The 16,961-nt window shown below is 43.8% G+C and overlaps 1 protein-coding gene across 7 annotated transcripts in view; it reads right to left on the reverse strand.

The window, feature by feature from the left end:
- Positions 1-5,587: 5,587 nt before the first annotated feature.
- The window catches only part of fbrsl1 (fibrosin-like 1), a 327,802-nt gene continuing 316,428 nt past the window's right edge, over positions 5,588-16,961 (reverse strand). For 4 of the 7 annotated variants that reach the window (XM_055050778.1, XM_055050777.1, XM_055050775.1 and 1 more), the window contains 10 exons: positions 15,950-16,000; positions 15,615-15,710; positions 13,602-13,673; positions 13,051-13,080; positions 12,658-12,729; positions 11,880-12,012; positions 10,759-10,842; positions 9,704-9,787; positions 8,593-8,833; positions 5,588-8,085 (listed from right to left, as the gene is read on the reverse strand). In XM_055050778.1, coding sequence (XP_054906753.1) covers positions 6,786-8,085; positions 8,593-8,833; positions 9,704-9,787; positions 10,759-10,842; positions 11,880-12,012; positions 12,658-12,729; positions 13,051-13,080; positions 13,602-13,673; positions 15,615-15,710; positions 15,950-16,000 — 2,163 coding nt within the window. In that variant the 3' untranslated portion in view covers positions 5,588-6,785. The remainder of the gene's footprint in view (positions 8,086-8,592; positions 8,834-9,703; positions 9,788-10,758; positions 10,843-11,879; positions 12,013-12,657; positions 12,730-13,050; positions 13,081-13,601; positions 13,674-15,614; positions 15,711-15,949; positions 16,001-16,961) is intronic. The other 3 variants (XM_055050776.1, XM_055050781.1, XM_055050779.1) reach the window with 3 other exon arrangements.

The raw sequence follows: 16,961 nt of genomic DNA on the forward strand, positions 1-16,961 counted from the left end.
TAATATAATATAATATAATATAATATAATATAATATAATATAATATAATATAATAATATAATATAACACAGTCCTCTGGTACCACATGAAAAGGACTTTAAATAGAATGAAAACACATTTTATTTTCATGAAACAATGTTGAACAATTTTGGGATGTTTTCTGCTTTTACTGCATATTAAAAGTGAACGTGGCTACAACTGCTTAGTGTCCAAACTGAGGAGAGTTATTCTCTCTGGTGGCGCAAATTGTCCAAGGCACTTCTCCTGAGGCTGTGCAGACTTTTCATCTGGTCCACATCAGGACTGAACACACAATGTCCATGATGTGGTGAGTCACACTTCAAACAAAAAAAAAAGAAAAACGGGCAGCTGCTTCACACGCCATCATTTTGATCAATTATCTGGCCCGTCAGGCTCCATCAGAGTTTGAAAGTTTGCAGAAAGAGGAACTAAAAGCGACGTGTTTAGACAGACTGTGCAAAGTAATGTTGGCTAATGTGTGACTTTAATACGTTTTGGGACTTTTTTTTTTGAACATTGCAGTCTGTAAGACAAAGTTAGACTCCCAAAATTATAAATGCAGTACATCATTTAATTTTTTTCAATGCTCTGAGCTGTTTTGAATCACATTCCTGACAACTGCTAAGTATTAGTAGCAAGCTTTTATAACAAGCTTCCCATGTTATAAAACCTCAAACTTACTTCTAATTATTCCGCTCTATTTATATTTTACAAATAGCACAGCATATTTTCAGCCGCGGCATCAGACAGCTTATTATGGGAAGAAATTATGTTTTTATTTTTGAATGTGCTGCTAATTTATTTTTATTTTTATTTGGCACGAATTCCATAATTTCCCATTGCACAGGCGACGCTCCCTCGCGGATGCCAGGATCTAGGTGTGCCAGTGTCAAACTGAGCACAAGCTTGTGCAACCAGAAGGCATCGGCTGCAACAGAATTTCTAATTTTGCGGTTTTGGGAAAACTTCCGTCTTTCCCAGGTGCCAACGGCTCTGAGGCGATTCCAGCGACGAGCCAGGAATGCTCTGCTGAGCGCGTCACGGTGGAGGGGGAGAGAAAAAAAGACAAAAGGAGAACGAGAAACGGTCACGGCGAGCTGCACGTTCAAATAAACTTCACTCTTGGCCTGCGAACACAAACCATGTTGTCACCAGCTGGCAGCGCTTCTCACCACCCCTTCAAATGCTGAGCCACTTTTGATTAACGTCTCTTCGGTTAATCATGTGCGTTGGCTGTGCCAAATTGGACAAGATGCGTATGGCTTACATTTCCCTCAGACTCTCTCTAATTTTAAAACAAGACCAAAGCGCTGGGAGTCTCATTCTACCCAACACACCCATTCCTTAAGTCTGCTTTTGTCTGGTGTCCATACATAGAACGGGGAGGGTGGCAGGGGTAGGCACGCCGCCATCCTGAGAGTCCTTGAATGAAAAGCGTGTCACTGCCAGATGCACCCAGCTGCATAAATGTTCTTCTTTTTGTTTTTTTCCTTTTTACGGCTTGTGTACATAATACGGCCAGTGTGAGAGATTGCGAGGCTCTGGGAAAGGCTGGAGAAATCCTGAAAATTGAATCAAAGTGGAAAATCTACTTTTCAACCGGACCTCCTCTTTTTCCATCTGCCTTTCCAGCTTCTGTCGGCCTCGTTTGCTTTCCGAGGTCCCCCTGAGTGGCTCTCGCTCCTGCCCGAGGGTTCCAGCGTGTTGTCTGGTCCCAGTTCTCCGGCGGGGTCTCGCGCCCTTCATCCGTGTTCGACTAAAGCGCGCATCGGCGAAGTGTGTCACCCACAATTCATTGCTGCATGTGACGTTATAAATTAAATGGCGGAAATATAGCAATGTTGGGGAAAAAAAACAAACAAGTCAGTTTTCAAATGTAAAGTACTTCACCAACATCAACGATATTGAATTTGGCTCTGTGTTCGACAGGTCGCAACAAAACACATTTGAACAATTTACTTTATTTTGGTCATATTCTGACCTCATTCTCCAAATACCACAACTTTGTTCTTGTAACTGATTACTGTTTTCTCGTGTAACTTTGTTATCCCAATATTATGACTTTATTTTCATAATTGTACGAGTTTATTCTCATAATTTTATGACTATTTTTGTAATTTTATTCTGTTGTGTCTTATTAGTATGGCACCTAAGTTAAGTCGATGGCATAACCTGCACCGTTCCAATTCTCAAATCCATGTATGTGGATTTCCAGTGAGTACACACTGTGTACGCTGTAGTGCTGGTTAGGGTTAGGGTTAGTCCTAACCCTAACCCTAACTGGCTGTGGGGCATACAGTAAGTCTGTCCTCCTCCTCCTCTACCAGCTCTCCTCTCCCTGCATAGCTTTAGAGGCGGCGCTGTGAGGCAGCTGGAATATTTGTCATAAGTCCAGAGGTGCAAAGACATAAGACAGCACTTTGTCACCAGGGTAAGGAATTCACACCATTTCATCGTGTCCAAATCAGCTCCTTAACCAATGAGAGGCCTGGCTTCTGTCAGCTGCAGCTCAGTTGACACCGAGGGCTAAAAAAAGACGGAGGATGTGCGCCGCTCGCCTTTTTAGGCGGTCAGAACAACACGCACTCTCGCAGCGCTCTCGCGCCAAATTCACTGCGTTCAGATGTAGTTCAGTGGCGCAGAATGACTGTCGACTCGTCAGGGTTTCCGGGCCCCCACAGACAAAATCACCTCCCAAATCACCGGGCCCCGGCAAAGAAGGAGCCCGGCAATCCAAATGCGGATCATGGCCGGGGCCTCCCGCCTCATTAGCAATTTCCATTTCAAAAACAGCTTTCAAATGAGAACTAATGCATTAAGTCTCGCTGGGGGGAAAGAAGTCAAGGGAGCCACTATATGGTGGCTCAGAAAGGCTTTCATACATGTTTTATCAGTCAGGGGAGGACAGAGAAAAGAAGCTTGGACCGAACCATTCATTTCTTGCCCATCCTATTAGCCTGGCACTGTGTTATTAGCTGCCATTGTGCTCTTTAAGAAGTCCCTCTGGCCTGTTCCACTGCTCGCTGAATCTGGGGTGCAGCTCTGTGCCAGGCGCCTTTTATTTGGAGCTATTTGAGACCATGAAAATTCAATCCCAAACCCTCAGCATAGAGGTTTCTCTCAGATAAATGGAAAAAAAAAAGAAAAAAAAGGATTACTGGAACAATAAGACAATGTCTTACCTCAAATGCCGCTGTATCCTATTAATTGGGATTATGAGAAAAAAAAAAGAGGGTTCTCTCTATCTCACGAAGGCGCTGTAACAGAATCAACATCAGTGACAGAAAAAGAAAAGAACTATGTACAGTCCTGGTAACAGGCGAGAAAACCAAAATCATCTTTTAAAAAAAAGAAACCCGCTCCCACACATGAGTAATGACACTAAAAAGAAAGTGACAACTGCAGACGCTCTGATGATCCACCTTAGGTTGGATGTGTTAGGCGAGGTGTCAATTGTTTCCCATCTGATGATAGACTGTGTGCTGAAATAAATTGACCTTGCCAGACGATGAGTGAAATTGATGGAGCTTTTCATCTCTGGAGGGCCGCGGCGGTAAAAGCGGCTGAAGCACAAGGCAGGCTGATGGAGTGTGTTTCCGCATACCAACGCTCACCTGGTAAACACTTTGTTGCAGAAAAACAATCAAATAAATAAATAAATAAATAAATATATAAATGTCACCGCACTGTGACAAGTGAGAGGTCTCTGAATCTGGGGCTCACTAAAGTATCCACACCCCATGAAGTTGTTCAATTGTTTTTGCTGCAATCCTAAATTTCAGGGGATTTCATTTGCTTCTCACAACCAGAGGTGTAAAAATGCTTGTGTGAAGTTGAAACAAAATGATTTATGGTTTTCCTTTTCATCCTTATGTGCAAATAGAGATCTGAAAAGTGTGGCATGCACTTGAATGTTTTGATACCAGCTTGCTTGTTCCAAATTGTAAAAAGGAGCTTTCATAGCATGAAGAAACTAAATAATAAACCACATATCAGTTTTCTTACTCTTCATGGTCGTATTCAATAAATTAAAATATGCGTCCCGTTGAGTTTTGTGTGTCAGATTAAAAGTACCTTTGGAAAACTACCTTTAAGCAGGTATTTCATAAATTTCTGTTCTTAAAAACATCTCAAAACGGACCACAACAGCTTTTACAGTACAAATAAAAGATGTTTGATGCTTATTGTGTTTTAATGTCTCGTTTTTTGCAATGTTCGTAATTTCGCTTGATCCTTGTAAAGTGTCGGAGTTTTTAGAAAAGTGGCACATAAAAATTTATCATTACTATTAAAATGTTTTTTTTTTTGTCTGGTGTTATACTTTAATCTTATATTTATTTATTTTTTTAATGACTGTTGGCAGAAAATTATGACTAAGAGGAAAAAAAAGGTATCAAAGCGTCAGTATTAGTCTGATTAATCTTTATAATGTGTGGCGCTTGGTGACGCATCGACATAAATGGGTATTTCAATAACATCCTAACGCAATGGACGATGTCGGAGCAGCTGCATGGCCGTGGCCGTAATGTAACAAAGCATATGAATCCTTTTGCTGGACACAGTCCTTGTTGTTTTGCCATCCTGGGTCGAAGAACACTTGGCGATAATGCGAGGTCGTCCTCTGACAGATGCTACCCACATGAGGAATATGTGGTTCAATTACCAGGAGTCTAAATTGAAAGTGATAGTGATTCAAGCCTTCCCAATACACCGGCCACATTCTGGCAAACAGTCTTTTCAAGGAGCCATTTAAAAAAAAAAAAGAAAGAAGAAAAACCCTGTTGGAGAGTGCGAGACACAGGAGCACAATTGATTTTCAATAACATCCCCTAATGACCTGGCCACGGTTTGATCCACGCTGTCATTATGGGGCTGCTACCATGGCACGGGATTGTGAGGCGCGGAGCGCTGGGCGGGCGGGATGAGTAGTCGAAGCATTATCAGGATGAATTGGCCGTCTCCAGGCAGGCGGCGAGCGCAGCCGCTGCCCTGTCGATAACAGGACGGGGGCACCTCAGGACTCCCTGCGCGAGCCACTCCAGAGAGCCTTCCGGCCTCATTAGAAAAGTAGATGAGTGGCGCGCATGGGGAAGGGGGAGCTTCTTCCCCGCCATCCGATAGCCTTCCTCCCAGGCGTTGCTCCCGGTAATGAGTCCAGACCGCAGGTCAATATGCCGCTGGGCTGCCAGTCAATACCGGTTACCTGCAACACAAACACTCAAAACCCGCTTCCATACAAAATCAATGTTCTATTAGTCCACCCTGTATTGCCTTGGCCCGATCCCATTGATTCCACCAAGAAGAGCTCTGCAGCCCATGTATGACAGATTATGGTCAAATGATCTGATGGCCGGGGCAATACTCGGCCGCCCCGGCTCAGTTGACTTTATGATTTCAGAGTAAGAGCTTGATATAAAATGAGAAAACGCTGAATTGTGAAAAAATACGGAGGCAGAAGTGTTATTGGCAAAGCCATCAATCTCATCTTGAAATACCACGCAGTAGCTTTAACAGGCAGACGGATTCGCTGCTCGTTTCTACAGCGGGACGAAAGGTAGACCGGAAGTGTTTGACATTAGGTCCAAACTTTATTCCGTACATTTTAAACCATGAATGTTCATTTTTCTTTTTTTTTTTTTCCACGCCTAAAACTCTACTGTTTTTTTTGTATACAAGAGTCTAAGAAAAACAACTGCACAACACCACAAGGTTGACAGATAAAGTCTTTTTGACGTCCACCCAACAGCGTCCGTTTCTGTTTGGAGCTGGTCCAGTTTCTGACTTGGAAGTCTTTGAATAATCCAGATGATTTTCATTGGTACATATGAATATGTGCTAAATCCAAGTTTCTCTCAGCTTCTCCAGTATTGTCAGTTTGTTCCAGTAGATTTCGTTTTGTTAGGGTGTTGTGTGCTGCTTTGCATAGATTGCAGGCGATCCATCCAGGCTTCCGTACAACACCCTCCCTTTGTGACTTCCATCCGTTGGCCGGCTGTTTGACACCATGATTTTCAACAGGCAGGTGATTCCACGTTATTTTGTTTCATTTCGTTTTTCTAGAAATGGTTAAAAAGACTAATAAATTTACAACGCAATCTTGCAGCAAAGAATATTAACAGGTTATTTACATCAGTTTTCTTTACAGAGACTGAACAAACATTATATATATAGTTATATATATATATTTATATATATTTATCTGCATATCTCAAAGGCAAACCAAATAAACAAAATAAATTGATAATGTAGCAATGTACATTGTCATCATTGAGGATATCCAGGTACCATGAGGTTAAATTACTGATGGTTGAATCCAAAGTCAAGTCTTTACATTATCATAAAGGATATGTCTCACAATAGACTGGGATAAATATTGTAAAAGGCAAGACTAATGCACAAAGTACATAAAATTCATAGAAATCATATCTATACATGGAACAAAGATAGGAAATGTACAAACTTATTTAGGACCTTTCCTTTCGGCACAAAGCAGAAATAAGGTATTGGATTAATATATTAATAATTATCAAATATTTAAGTCGGAAATAAACATCCACACATTTGTGTCATCTTTACCGACATTATTGAACATCCAGTCCACTAAAAATAGCCATGGCATGTGCTTTATTAGCCTTACACACCTTTACTTTGTACAATCAAACCCTTTCCCTTCGGGGGGTTCGCTCCTCTCCGGTGAAGGAGCAGTGCATCTTTGATCACGCTATTTCACAAAACAGAAGTGAGGCTCGTCGAGTTCCCAGAAACTACCGAGCCTCTACTTCTTTGGGGTTGCGAGACGGGGAATAGTCCCTCGGGTCCTGGGTGGTGGTGAGGGGGGTAGTCCTCCTGGGTGAGGCTGGCCGGGCACTGCCAGCTGGCACAAGAGGCGGGGGCGCGCTTAACGCGGCGGTAGGGGGTGTTCTGTTCAGAGGACCGTTGTGTCCTGTGGAGGGGCTAAGTCTTGGGTATGGCATGCCTCCTAAGTGTGGCATAAATGGGGGCATGTGGGGTAGATGGCCCTCCATCGGCGACTGGTGTAGCTGATGGAGGCGGGCCCGGTCAAGCTCCTCCCTCAGGTGGAGGCGTTCTCGTTCCTCTGCCTGTTGCCGCATCCTCTCATGCTCCCTGCGCACCTCCAAGAGATGCTCGTGGTGAGAGTAGTCATGAGCCTCCCGTTCGCGGTAGGCGCGCTCCTGCTCGTACACGCTGGGGAAGCGGTGTCCTTGCTCGGCCCTGAGCTGGAAGTCCATGCGCCGCTGCAGGTCCAGGCTGCGGTAGGCCTCTCGAAGTGGGTCCCAGGGGAAGGCGGTGTGCGGCACTCGCTCTCGTCCTGCCAGCGGGCTCACCCCCATGAAGGGAGCCATACGAGCTCTGTCCAGTACGTTGAGGCTGCCCATTTGAGGCATGGCACTCATGGAAAGAGGAAGAGAGTGTGACATGGGGACACCGTGTAGGCCCGGTGTCGGAATGTCACTACCACGGGGCGAGGGAAGAGGAGGCTGCTGTGACAACGGAGGGTGGTGGTGGTGAGGGTTTCCTGGTTGGCTGACAGGTACAGGAAGGATCTGTACTGCTGGTTGGGGCGCTGGCTCTGAACTCACCACCATGACCTCTTGCTCTTCCTTTCTCTCCTCCTTAATCTTCATGTCATTTTTCACTTTGTGGAGGAGCTCTGCAGACGGAGGCTCCTTTCTCTCTATGTCCTTGATCGCAGACGGGAGCCCACCGGCGAGCTTCATGCTTTGCTCATTGATCATGGCCTTGGAGTAGGGCGAAGGCGTACGCTGCGTGGGTTTGATGGAGTCCTCTGAGGTTCGCCTCTCCAGCATCTCCTTCCCCGGTGAGCGGCTCTCCTTTACCTTTATGTCGGCGAGAGAAGACTCCCTCTGGCGTTCTAGCAGCTCTTTCTCCGCCTCCCGGACGCGGTCTACACTGCCGCTGTGATGCCGACCCGAATCGCTAGAGTTCTGACTGTTTGAGCGAATCAGGCTGCTGATCTGGTAGCTGACTGGTGCCGAGGCAGGAGAAGAGCGGTTTGAGTGGCGGTTGCGATCCACAGAGTCCCTGTAATGGTACAATGGAACAATTTGTTGAATCAGCACATTATATTAAGCAGATTCTTTTCAATCACATGATATTATTTAATATAGGAGGCAACTACAAATCACTTGACACGGACACTACGCAGGGTTAATAGTTGGAGCTTCACACTCTTCAAGATCCAGTTGCACTTCTGTCATCCAGAAGGAAATGATAAAGGGCCTGTATTGTATAGCGCTCGATCAAGTCCAGATATCCCAGAGGAACTTCACACTACATTCAGTCAATCACCCATTCACACAAACATTCACACTCTGATGGTGGCGAGCAACTGGGCAGTGGCCACAGCTGCACACACCGGCACCATCAGGCCCTCTGACCGCCACCGGCGGGCAAGTGAAGACGGACGAAGTGGGGATTAATCTGGTGACCCAAAACTTATAGTATTTTAGAGGGTTACACCGATATCTAATATTGATTTAAACAAGATCTCAAGTGAATGAAAACTGAAGCCATCCGTCCTCGACCCACCTGTCCTTATCCTTCTCCTCTTTCCCGATGGACGAGTCTCTTTTCTCTCGGTCCCGTTCTCGCTCTCGGTCGTGGCTGTTGGCGGAACTGCTTCGCTCAGCCTCTCCGGTTTTGGGCCACTGCGGCGGGGTGGGAAAAGATGGCGGTGTGCGTCGCAGTCTGTTCCAGGTGTCGTGGTGGGGGCTGCCAAACGTGGGCAGTCCTCCTGGCCCCTCCTTGGAACCAAACACGCTATTGGACCCTGATGGTGGAAAAAAAAAAAAAACGAGAGAAAGAAAGCAGACAGACATTGGACTCTCTAAGTTAATTGGGCACAAAACCTTCTTGAGGACACATAAGACAAGAAAGACTCGTAAACAAAAGCTGCTTTTGTCTTTGTCTCTGGAGGTTCTCTCCCCGAAGCTGCTTGGAAGAGTTAGAGGTTAATGGCTCCCCACAACACAAGCTTTGCTTTGGGACTGAAAGGCTTCTCCCCCCACCCCAACGACCCCCTCGCCTCCCCCCCTCTCCATTTTCTGCACCGGATGAACAGAGGAGACTCACTCGTCCTCTGGAGAAGAAAGCTGTGAAAAGCCAAGGGAGACCTTAGCATTCCACAGCATGTCTAGTCCAATCACATCCCATTTTCACAACAGGGTGAGTGATTTGGCACACAGAAACAGGAGGGATAATGAAAACGAGAGGAATGCATAGAGGGAAGGATGCAGAGGGAGAAAAGAGAAAGCCCCTCCATGGAGATGCAAAAAGGGGGCTTGTCGAATAATTAATAGATGAATTGTCACCAAACAGCAAACCTAAGAGCGCCTACTGGCAGCAGCGAAGTCAGATTAAAGCCAGGCTGTTGGAAACATCACTGATGGATGAAGTGGAGGCAGGGAGGAGCTTTGCTTTGCTGTGTGCCGTGCTGCTTTGTCGGGTCTCCCAGGGCTAGGGGTTTTTGGTTTGACACAGAAACTAGAGCTAAGTGTCTTTTTGCCTTCCCCTCCTCGCTCTCCCTGTTGCCTAACGCTTCCCTGCTCTGCTCTGTTCTGTGCTGTGCTTCTGGCCACAGGGGGCCCCGACTGAGAAGAGGGGGAGCCGGTGGAGGAGGAGAGAGCCGGGCAGCGCTTACCAAGCGAGGGGTTGCCTAATCCTCCGAAGGCACTGGTTGAAAGGTTGCCGAGGCCGCCAAAGGAACTGGAGCGACTGAAAGGATCTGCAAAATGCCAAACAGGGATTAGCAAGAGGGGGAGCCGGTTAGCAGTACTCACCCCGACACCAACCCGTTTTACTCAGCTTTTCTCTTACAAGCGAGTTTTTGGTTTTTTTTTTCTTCTGTTCTTTTTTTGTTGTTGTTAGCGCTGCCATCCTAACTTCCTGCCTGGTAAATCGTACGGCAGCCGGGACGCAGGATTTACTGGCACTAACTGGAGCTTGATAGGGCAAGAGAAACAAATCTCCCTGATGTGGAAATTAGTTTGAATTTCTTGGAGCGATGTCGATGGTGGTCGGCTGCTGGACAGGGAAACTGAGAGCTAATTAAACTGAAAATCTGGTGAGTGACTGACTTCAGTGTAGCAGCCTGACCACTTACAGGGGACGGGGGGTGGGACATGTATGAATAACATTTATCAGTCGATTTTAAATGCATAATCCATCAAAAAAAGGCTGAAATTATTAGAAGGTTTCATTTCATTCTATTTATTTTCTTCAGATAAAAAAAAAAGTTGATTTTCAGTTCATTGAATGAACTCAATTGGTAACTCTAAGTCCAAATAAGCTCTTTAATTAAAAAGATGAAATAAAAAATGAAGTACAATAAACGCAAAATCCAATCCGTTTCCGTAAAAGACAGAATTTATGTTCCACAGAAAATAGTGCAACAGAGTCTCTGTCTGGATGCCATGTTTGTGTTTATGAGCCCAGACGGAGTTACACCAGACATGTCCATGAGCTACGTGTCTCCTTAAAAAGTATACAGCTGCTCCTGGTCGACGGGGTCGTTAAAGAAAGCGAACCTGAGATCCAAATTTTATTTGTCAGCCACTTGAATGACACGCTGGTGGCTTTTTTTTTTTGTCACGCCGTGTTCAAATATGAGTCAAAAAACGGGGAGAATGAGCAGAGAATGCATGGAGAGAAAGAGGAGATTTATGGTTAAATGACTGTGGATATGCGGTTACTTACACTTACCTGCCAAATGGCTCGGAGGCAGGAAGCCACTGGGGTGGGGGGCGGGGCCGTACGGGGAGGGCGCTGGGTGTGCAGAGCCTATCAACACAGACGCACTCACATTATTCAGTGACATGGCAATTTAATCTCTGAGAAACTCCCCAAAAAACAAGTCTTGTTTGGTATAAATGTAGGTTACTTGTTGTGGGAGATTTAAAAATCCAATCTCAAAAACATAACGGGTTTAATCCGAATGTTGATTTTTTTTTCAACCTTTAAATATTTTATGGAGAAAAATCCACTGATCTTCACACAAATATAAACTGAACAATTACCAGCTTCTTTGCAAGTAATCACGTAATGCAAACACAATAATGGTATCAAAGTACAAACCCCCCCCCCCAAAAAAACATTTGCATAAACAGTTGTGTCATTTTTCAGATTAGAATTAATTTAAGACCAAGATTTACACTAAATGAAGACGCCGAGGGGGTTCAGCACAGGTAAGATGTTGACTACTGAGAACTGTTCCACAGAAACCCATTAAAAAGAACAAAAGTCTCGATCTGTCCTTTTAAAATGTATTAAGAAGGAATAAAATGTGGATAAATGCGCAAACATGTTGAACACAGAGTAGACGCGGGATGCCATTCACATTTCCCTATTATTGCCGTGGTTATGCGTTTGAGCTCGTAGCTACAGCAGCGCGGCAAGGTCAGTTTTTGAATGGCTTCTTTTACAAAACATTGTTACTATCAACCACATCTCATGAATTGTTAATGAAAGAGCCAATTATACGAATGCCTCTGACAAACCACAGCATAATTACCAGTCAAAGGGCATTCTCCTTTCTCCTGTAGCCCTCCTACCCCCCCGATGCAGGGCAAATCAGTCAATTACCTAACTGAGAGTCATGCATATTCATGGACAAATTTGATTTCCTTTACTGGCAAAACATTTGCTGAAAAAGCCCTATAATTAACCGAACACTACACGAGAGGAAAAATACCCACTCCGTTTCATCAGCATGTTTTTTTTTTAAATTAAATTTGAAATTATTTGCATAAAGGCAGAAAAAGCTTCAGTTTTAAGATCATTTGTGATTTTTACATCTAGGTTTTAGGGGATCAGCTGACCTGTGGAGGGGAACAGGGGTCGTGCCAGGTCGTGAGGATAGGGGAACCCCGGGAAGACTCCTGGGGCCGGGGGTCGACTGAATAGGTCCAGCTTCCCGTTCATGTCCAGCTTGTGAGGGTCGAGCTGCATCTGCTGCAATTCAAAGAGGCAGAGGCGACGACAGTCAGACAAAGGAAAACTAGGCCAGCGAATCACGGCGGGCGAGGCATTTCCAGTGACACAGCGGGCGGTTTATTCGTTTTTCGCTACGTTTGTCCAGTTCTGGCCGGCTCTGTCAAACCATCCATGCAAGCTGATTGGGAACAATAAGTCCTTGATGACAAGGAAGAAAGCCTTTGAATCAAAATCTAACTAACAAATTTAAAAAATATAAAAATCCAGATAAAATTATTATCGGCAATGATGTTAGAAAACATTAGATTATTCTAACATTAAAAGCTAAAAGGTAGTTATATAGTGCATATGTCATGGTGATATTAATATTATTGTAATCATTAGAAGGAGGAATAATTGGTGTTTCCTGTTTTAAATATAAACATTTAGATCATTTTAAGTTTGGTTTACATTTTTTTCGTAGATTCAGTGAACCTGAAGTATCCATGATTATCAGATACCAGCTCTGCTGCCTAGTCTTTTCAAACCAGCGGCTTGTTTGTGGGTAATTTATTCTTAGCATATGCGATCTCCGTGTACAGTAGGTGATTCTTTAACAATCACTGCTATGTGTCTGGTTTGACATGGAAGCTCCTGGAAGACAGAACGGTCCGTCTCACGCACCTTCATTTTCTGCTGGTGGTGGTAGATCTGCCATGCAATCTGGACATGTACTGCACACCACTTGCCAGGTTTCTAAAAATTTGAAGAGAAACTACAGTCAGCGTCTTGGCTTTAATTTAGCGAGCTAAAAATAAAATAAATAAATAAAATTAAGATAAAAAATCAATGCTGGCATTAGGAATTTCTGGCCAGACAACAAAGCGGAAGTCTGAAATTTTAACCAGGCAACCAATTTAGAAATATGAATCCCTGGCTTGAACCCAGCACAGAGCTTATGTTTAACCCCAATGTTCCAAAGCCCAGCATCAGCTTGACTCGGATGGTAAATGAGACTTTGTGGCCTGGCCAGAGAACTAAAAGGTTTTAGATAAACCAATAAATGTGTCAACTCACCCTAACAGATGTCCTGAACGGATCACTCATCTGTACGGACAACAGAGGATCATTAATAACAGAAATATAGACAGATGCCAAATTCTGACAAAGCAAGTTTAATGTTTATACTCATAAAATACAAGTTTCTAAAGACACTAAGACTTGTGGTGCGTTACATTTGCAGCCTGAAAAATCGACTGGAAAGCCCAGAGACGTCGAAAATTCGGATTGACTCTGACTACCCCAAGTTAAGACTTCTGTGGCCGACTCCCCACATCAACAGCAGTAAGCTGTGATGGAAACATGTTTATTTTACAACTTGTAAGAGAGAGTCTAAAATCATCAAATTAGAAAGTGGCGTTCGCTTAAACCGATGGTCGTACGCGGTACTGCGAACAACGTCTGCTTGTGCGCCGCCATGTTGAAATCCCGATTTCTCCGACTATGTCGACCGGTACGTTATGACCTCCAACCCATCTCCGACTTCTGAGGTAAACGGGACGCACCCGGTAGTTTCCCTTGTTGTGTGTGTGGGGTGTTTACGGCGGGATGACGGAGGCCATGCTTACCCGTGGATCCTTCTGGAGAAGTGTGTGAGGAACGGCTCCAGGACGTGCGGCTACGTCAATGGGATTAGAAGCCTGACAGAAACAACAGAAAAGATGCTTGGTATTAAAAATAAGTCAGAACTAAAGGAGGCAAAAACAAGACGTTAGCAACCTAATGTCTTCTTTGAAGATTACTGTGATCGCTGTGGATTTCTCAAACTCAGCAGCTGTGTTCGTGTTCCCTGGGTGGATGAGTGCATTTCTTGTTGATCATTTTGGTAACTTTTCTGTCCTGTGGTTATGTCAAGTTTTGCTGCTTTTGTGTTGCTTTTAATTTCAAGCTTCTGTAAAGTATGACCGGACATGCAACAGCCTTATTGAGGTATCTGAAAATAAAGTTATTATTATTATTATTATATTTCTGCATACATTGTTTGTTATCATGGTTTCTTGATTTTGTTTTGTTTTTCTCTTTCTGCAGGTGTAGGAGCAGACTCCACTATAATCTCCTTTACCTGTAAATATTTCTCACATTTTTATTTTTACTTCTATTGGTTCATTATATCTTCTATTTTTTTTTTCAGGTAAATTATCTCACGATGAGAAACATATTTACGTAAAAAATGAAAATAAGTCTAATGAAATGCTTTATTCTCGTTAACTTTTGCATAAAAATTCACTTGGGAAATAAAACCTCATGATTTACTTTGAGGTTCAGTGACTTTGGAACGAGGTGTGCCAAAAGGAAAAAAAAAATCTTTTCAAAAATCACTGTGTGATCCTCCAGATTTATGTCACCAGAACAAATATCAAGCCCTGGCCTTCCTCAGTAACACTAAAGCCCCCTAATCCGTAATTACTGCTACTATATAGCTGATGCTAATATAAACCAAAAGAAAAAAAAAACTCAAGCTCATCTCCAAGAATACTTAGCAGGGGCTTTGTGTAAGAGCCCTGCTTGGACCATCTGGAGCGGTCTTCGACAGAAGGGTCCCTCAGTGGCTGAGCCAGCTGGGTCCGGGGCCAGCGGATCTGGGCCAGCTTTGATTGGTGTCTTCCTCCAGGTCACGGCCTCTGAGTATATGTCAGACAGACTCACCCGGCCTAACTCTTCACCTCCCCTCCCTGATTCCCCCTCTGGTTTCACTGAATAGCAATTTGTTTATTTTGACCTGGTGAAGACTCAGCTTTGACACTGGTTCTGGTTCTGTTAGGTATGGTGATGTTACACAAGCATTTGTAAGACTGAAAGTACCGAGTTTACTCTATTAAACGGATAGGAACACAACAAAACCATATTTCTCGTCTGTAGTCATCTGATGAAACAGATGTAAGCGTCGCTTTGGCTTAAAACTTTTACTGTGCATCAAAAAGAGGAAGCAGTTCCTGAATTGGCCTGATTTGTTGACTACGTTGCGAATAATTGCCTCTAGTTTAGTGCATGTCAAAATACAACCAGGAATGTTGCTTTTTTGTTTCTTTTGACTTGTGGTAGCTTTGGTTAGGAACCAGTTTTGACATCTATTAGTTACAATAGCATTAGAGAATTGAACAGAAATATCCTGTTCAACATTTCTTATTGCAAAATGTCAAGCAATAACAGACTCTTACAAAGATATAATATAATATATATATATTTATACATTCAGAAACGGAAGAATAAAAATGCTGTAACTAAGGGCAAAATTTCTACATAAATGCCACGTAGTTGTATAAAAAAAATCTGTTATTATTTAAGTATTCATAAAATGTGAAGAGAAAGTACAGAGTTCTCTCTGCTATATGGAAAAAAAAGTAACAAAATTAACACAGAGCTATATTGTTAGCATCTACGGGTCACAACGGGTTCCATCTACGTTTACGGCTCGTGTTTTGCATCGTGAAAGGAAGCAGTGCTTGAGTTGACCTGCTGTGTTGGCGTCGCGCATCTAAAAACTAAAGGGCCATACATTTCCTCTCGGAGCTATGCATGCTTCCTGGTGTTCCCGGCCTGTTTTGTAGCCTGTGGGTTACGGGCGGGGACGTGGGTCTGACCTTAGGCTGGAAGGCTCCTTGCAGCGAGCTGAAGGGTCCTGAGTGCGGGAGCAGCGGGGGCATGCCTGGCATGGTCGGGGGGTAGGAGGGGAAGAACTGGGGAGGACAGAAGGAGGGATGGAAGGAGGGAAACAAAGAAATAAAAAAACACAAACAAACAAAAAAAATAAACAACACACAGAATCATACAGAGACTCGTACAGGACGCGAGCGATTCAGCACACGCAAAGCCACGGCCACAGTCAATGCTCCCCCACGGCAACATTCAAATATGCCAAATATTTGATTTGCCAAATGCAAAACACATATTTACATCAGAATGAGAGGAAACTCACGTTTGAATGTCTGATGAATGGATTGTCCAGTTTGGGGGTGTATTTGTCGAACTGGAGGAGAAGAAGAAGAAGTAAAGAACAGAATTAAGGAGCGTCTGACACGGATATTTCTGCAGTACAAAACATGGCAAACATGTGCAGCTGGTCAAATTCAGACACATATCCGTAATAATATTGATAAAAAAGCCCTGAGGTAAAGCAGCTAGCTTGCACTGGCCACGGATTTCATTATACAACATGGCAAAGCTTGATTTTCTAATTAAAAGTACAGTCATGGGGATCAAATTATTTTGAAGCCACAGTAATATTTGAAGAAAGGAACATTTTTTTAGTAATTTCTTTCTTTTTTGACAAAATGCGTTGCTGATAAACGCAGAAATGGAGTAGCTTTGGCTTTTCTCCCAGCCATTCGAAAAAAAGCATATCTCCAATTAAATTTGGTCCAAAAGCAGGTCTGTGCACAACATCATGAGCAGATTACATGAGCAGCATGAGTCTCATTTGACTGAAACTAAATGAAGCCATTTGCAATGGTTAGGAGTCAATTTAGGCTAGATCAGCATGAAACTGACAACGTTTCACAGAGGAGGCGAAGTGAAGAAACCCTCCCTGTGTCACGGCTTGAGCCAATTAGAATCATTTCAGCCGGATTTCAGCATAAAAAAAATTAAATGAAATGTCTTCAATCATTGCCCGAACCCACGTGAAGCCGAGCGGGAGGCGCATGAATGGTGGGCCTTGTGTTTCAACCAACACTGGTCTTCTATTTTGAAATTTGCTCATTACAGGAAATGGCAGCTAATGCACACGCCGCAAACGTACAAGCCGTTTGCAGGCACTTTTGGAGAATGCCTCTGTGAAGCCCTCTGGGCGTACAGGATCTGAAAATCGTTAAATCAAAGGGTTACGAATCAGACTCCAGGGTCGGGTTGGGAGTTTTAGTATTTTGCTTTCTGTCGCCTCTGAACCTACAGCGGCAGAGCAGATGCAGCCGTAGCTGTGTCTGCAGGGG

Source organism: Poeciliopsis prolifica, unplaced genomic scaffold (genome assembly GCF_027474105.1).
Source record: "Poeciliopsis prolifica strain line A6 unplaced genomic scaffold, Auburn_PproV2 SCAFFOLD031, whole genome shotgun sequence".
In the NCBI taxonomy this organism is placed as follows: domain Eukaryota; kingdom Metazoa; phylum Chordata; class Actinopteri; order Cyprinodontiformes; family Poeciliidae; genus Poeciliopsis; species Poeciliopsis prolifica.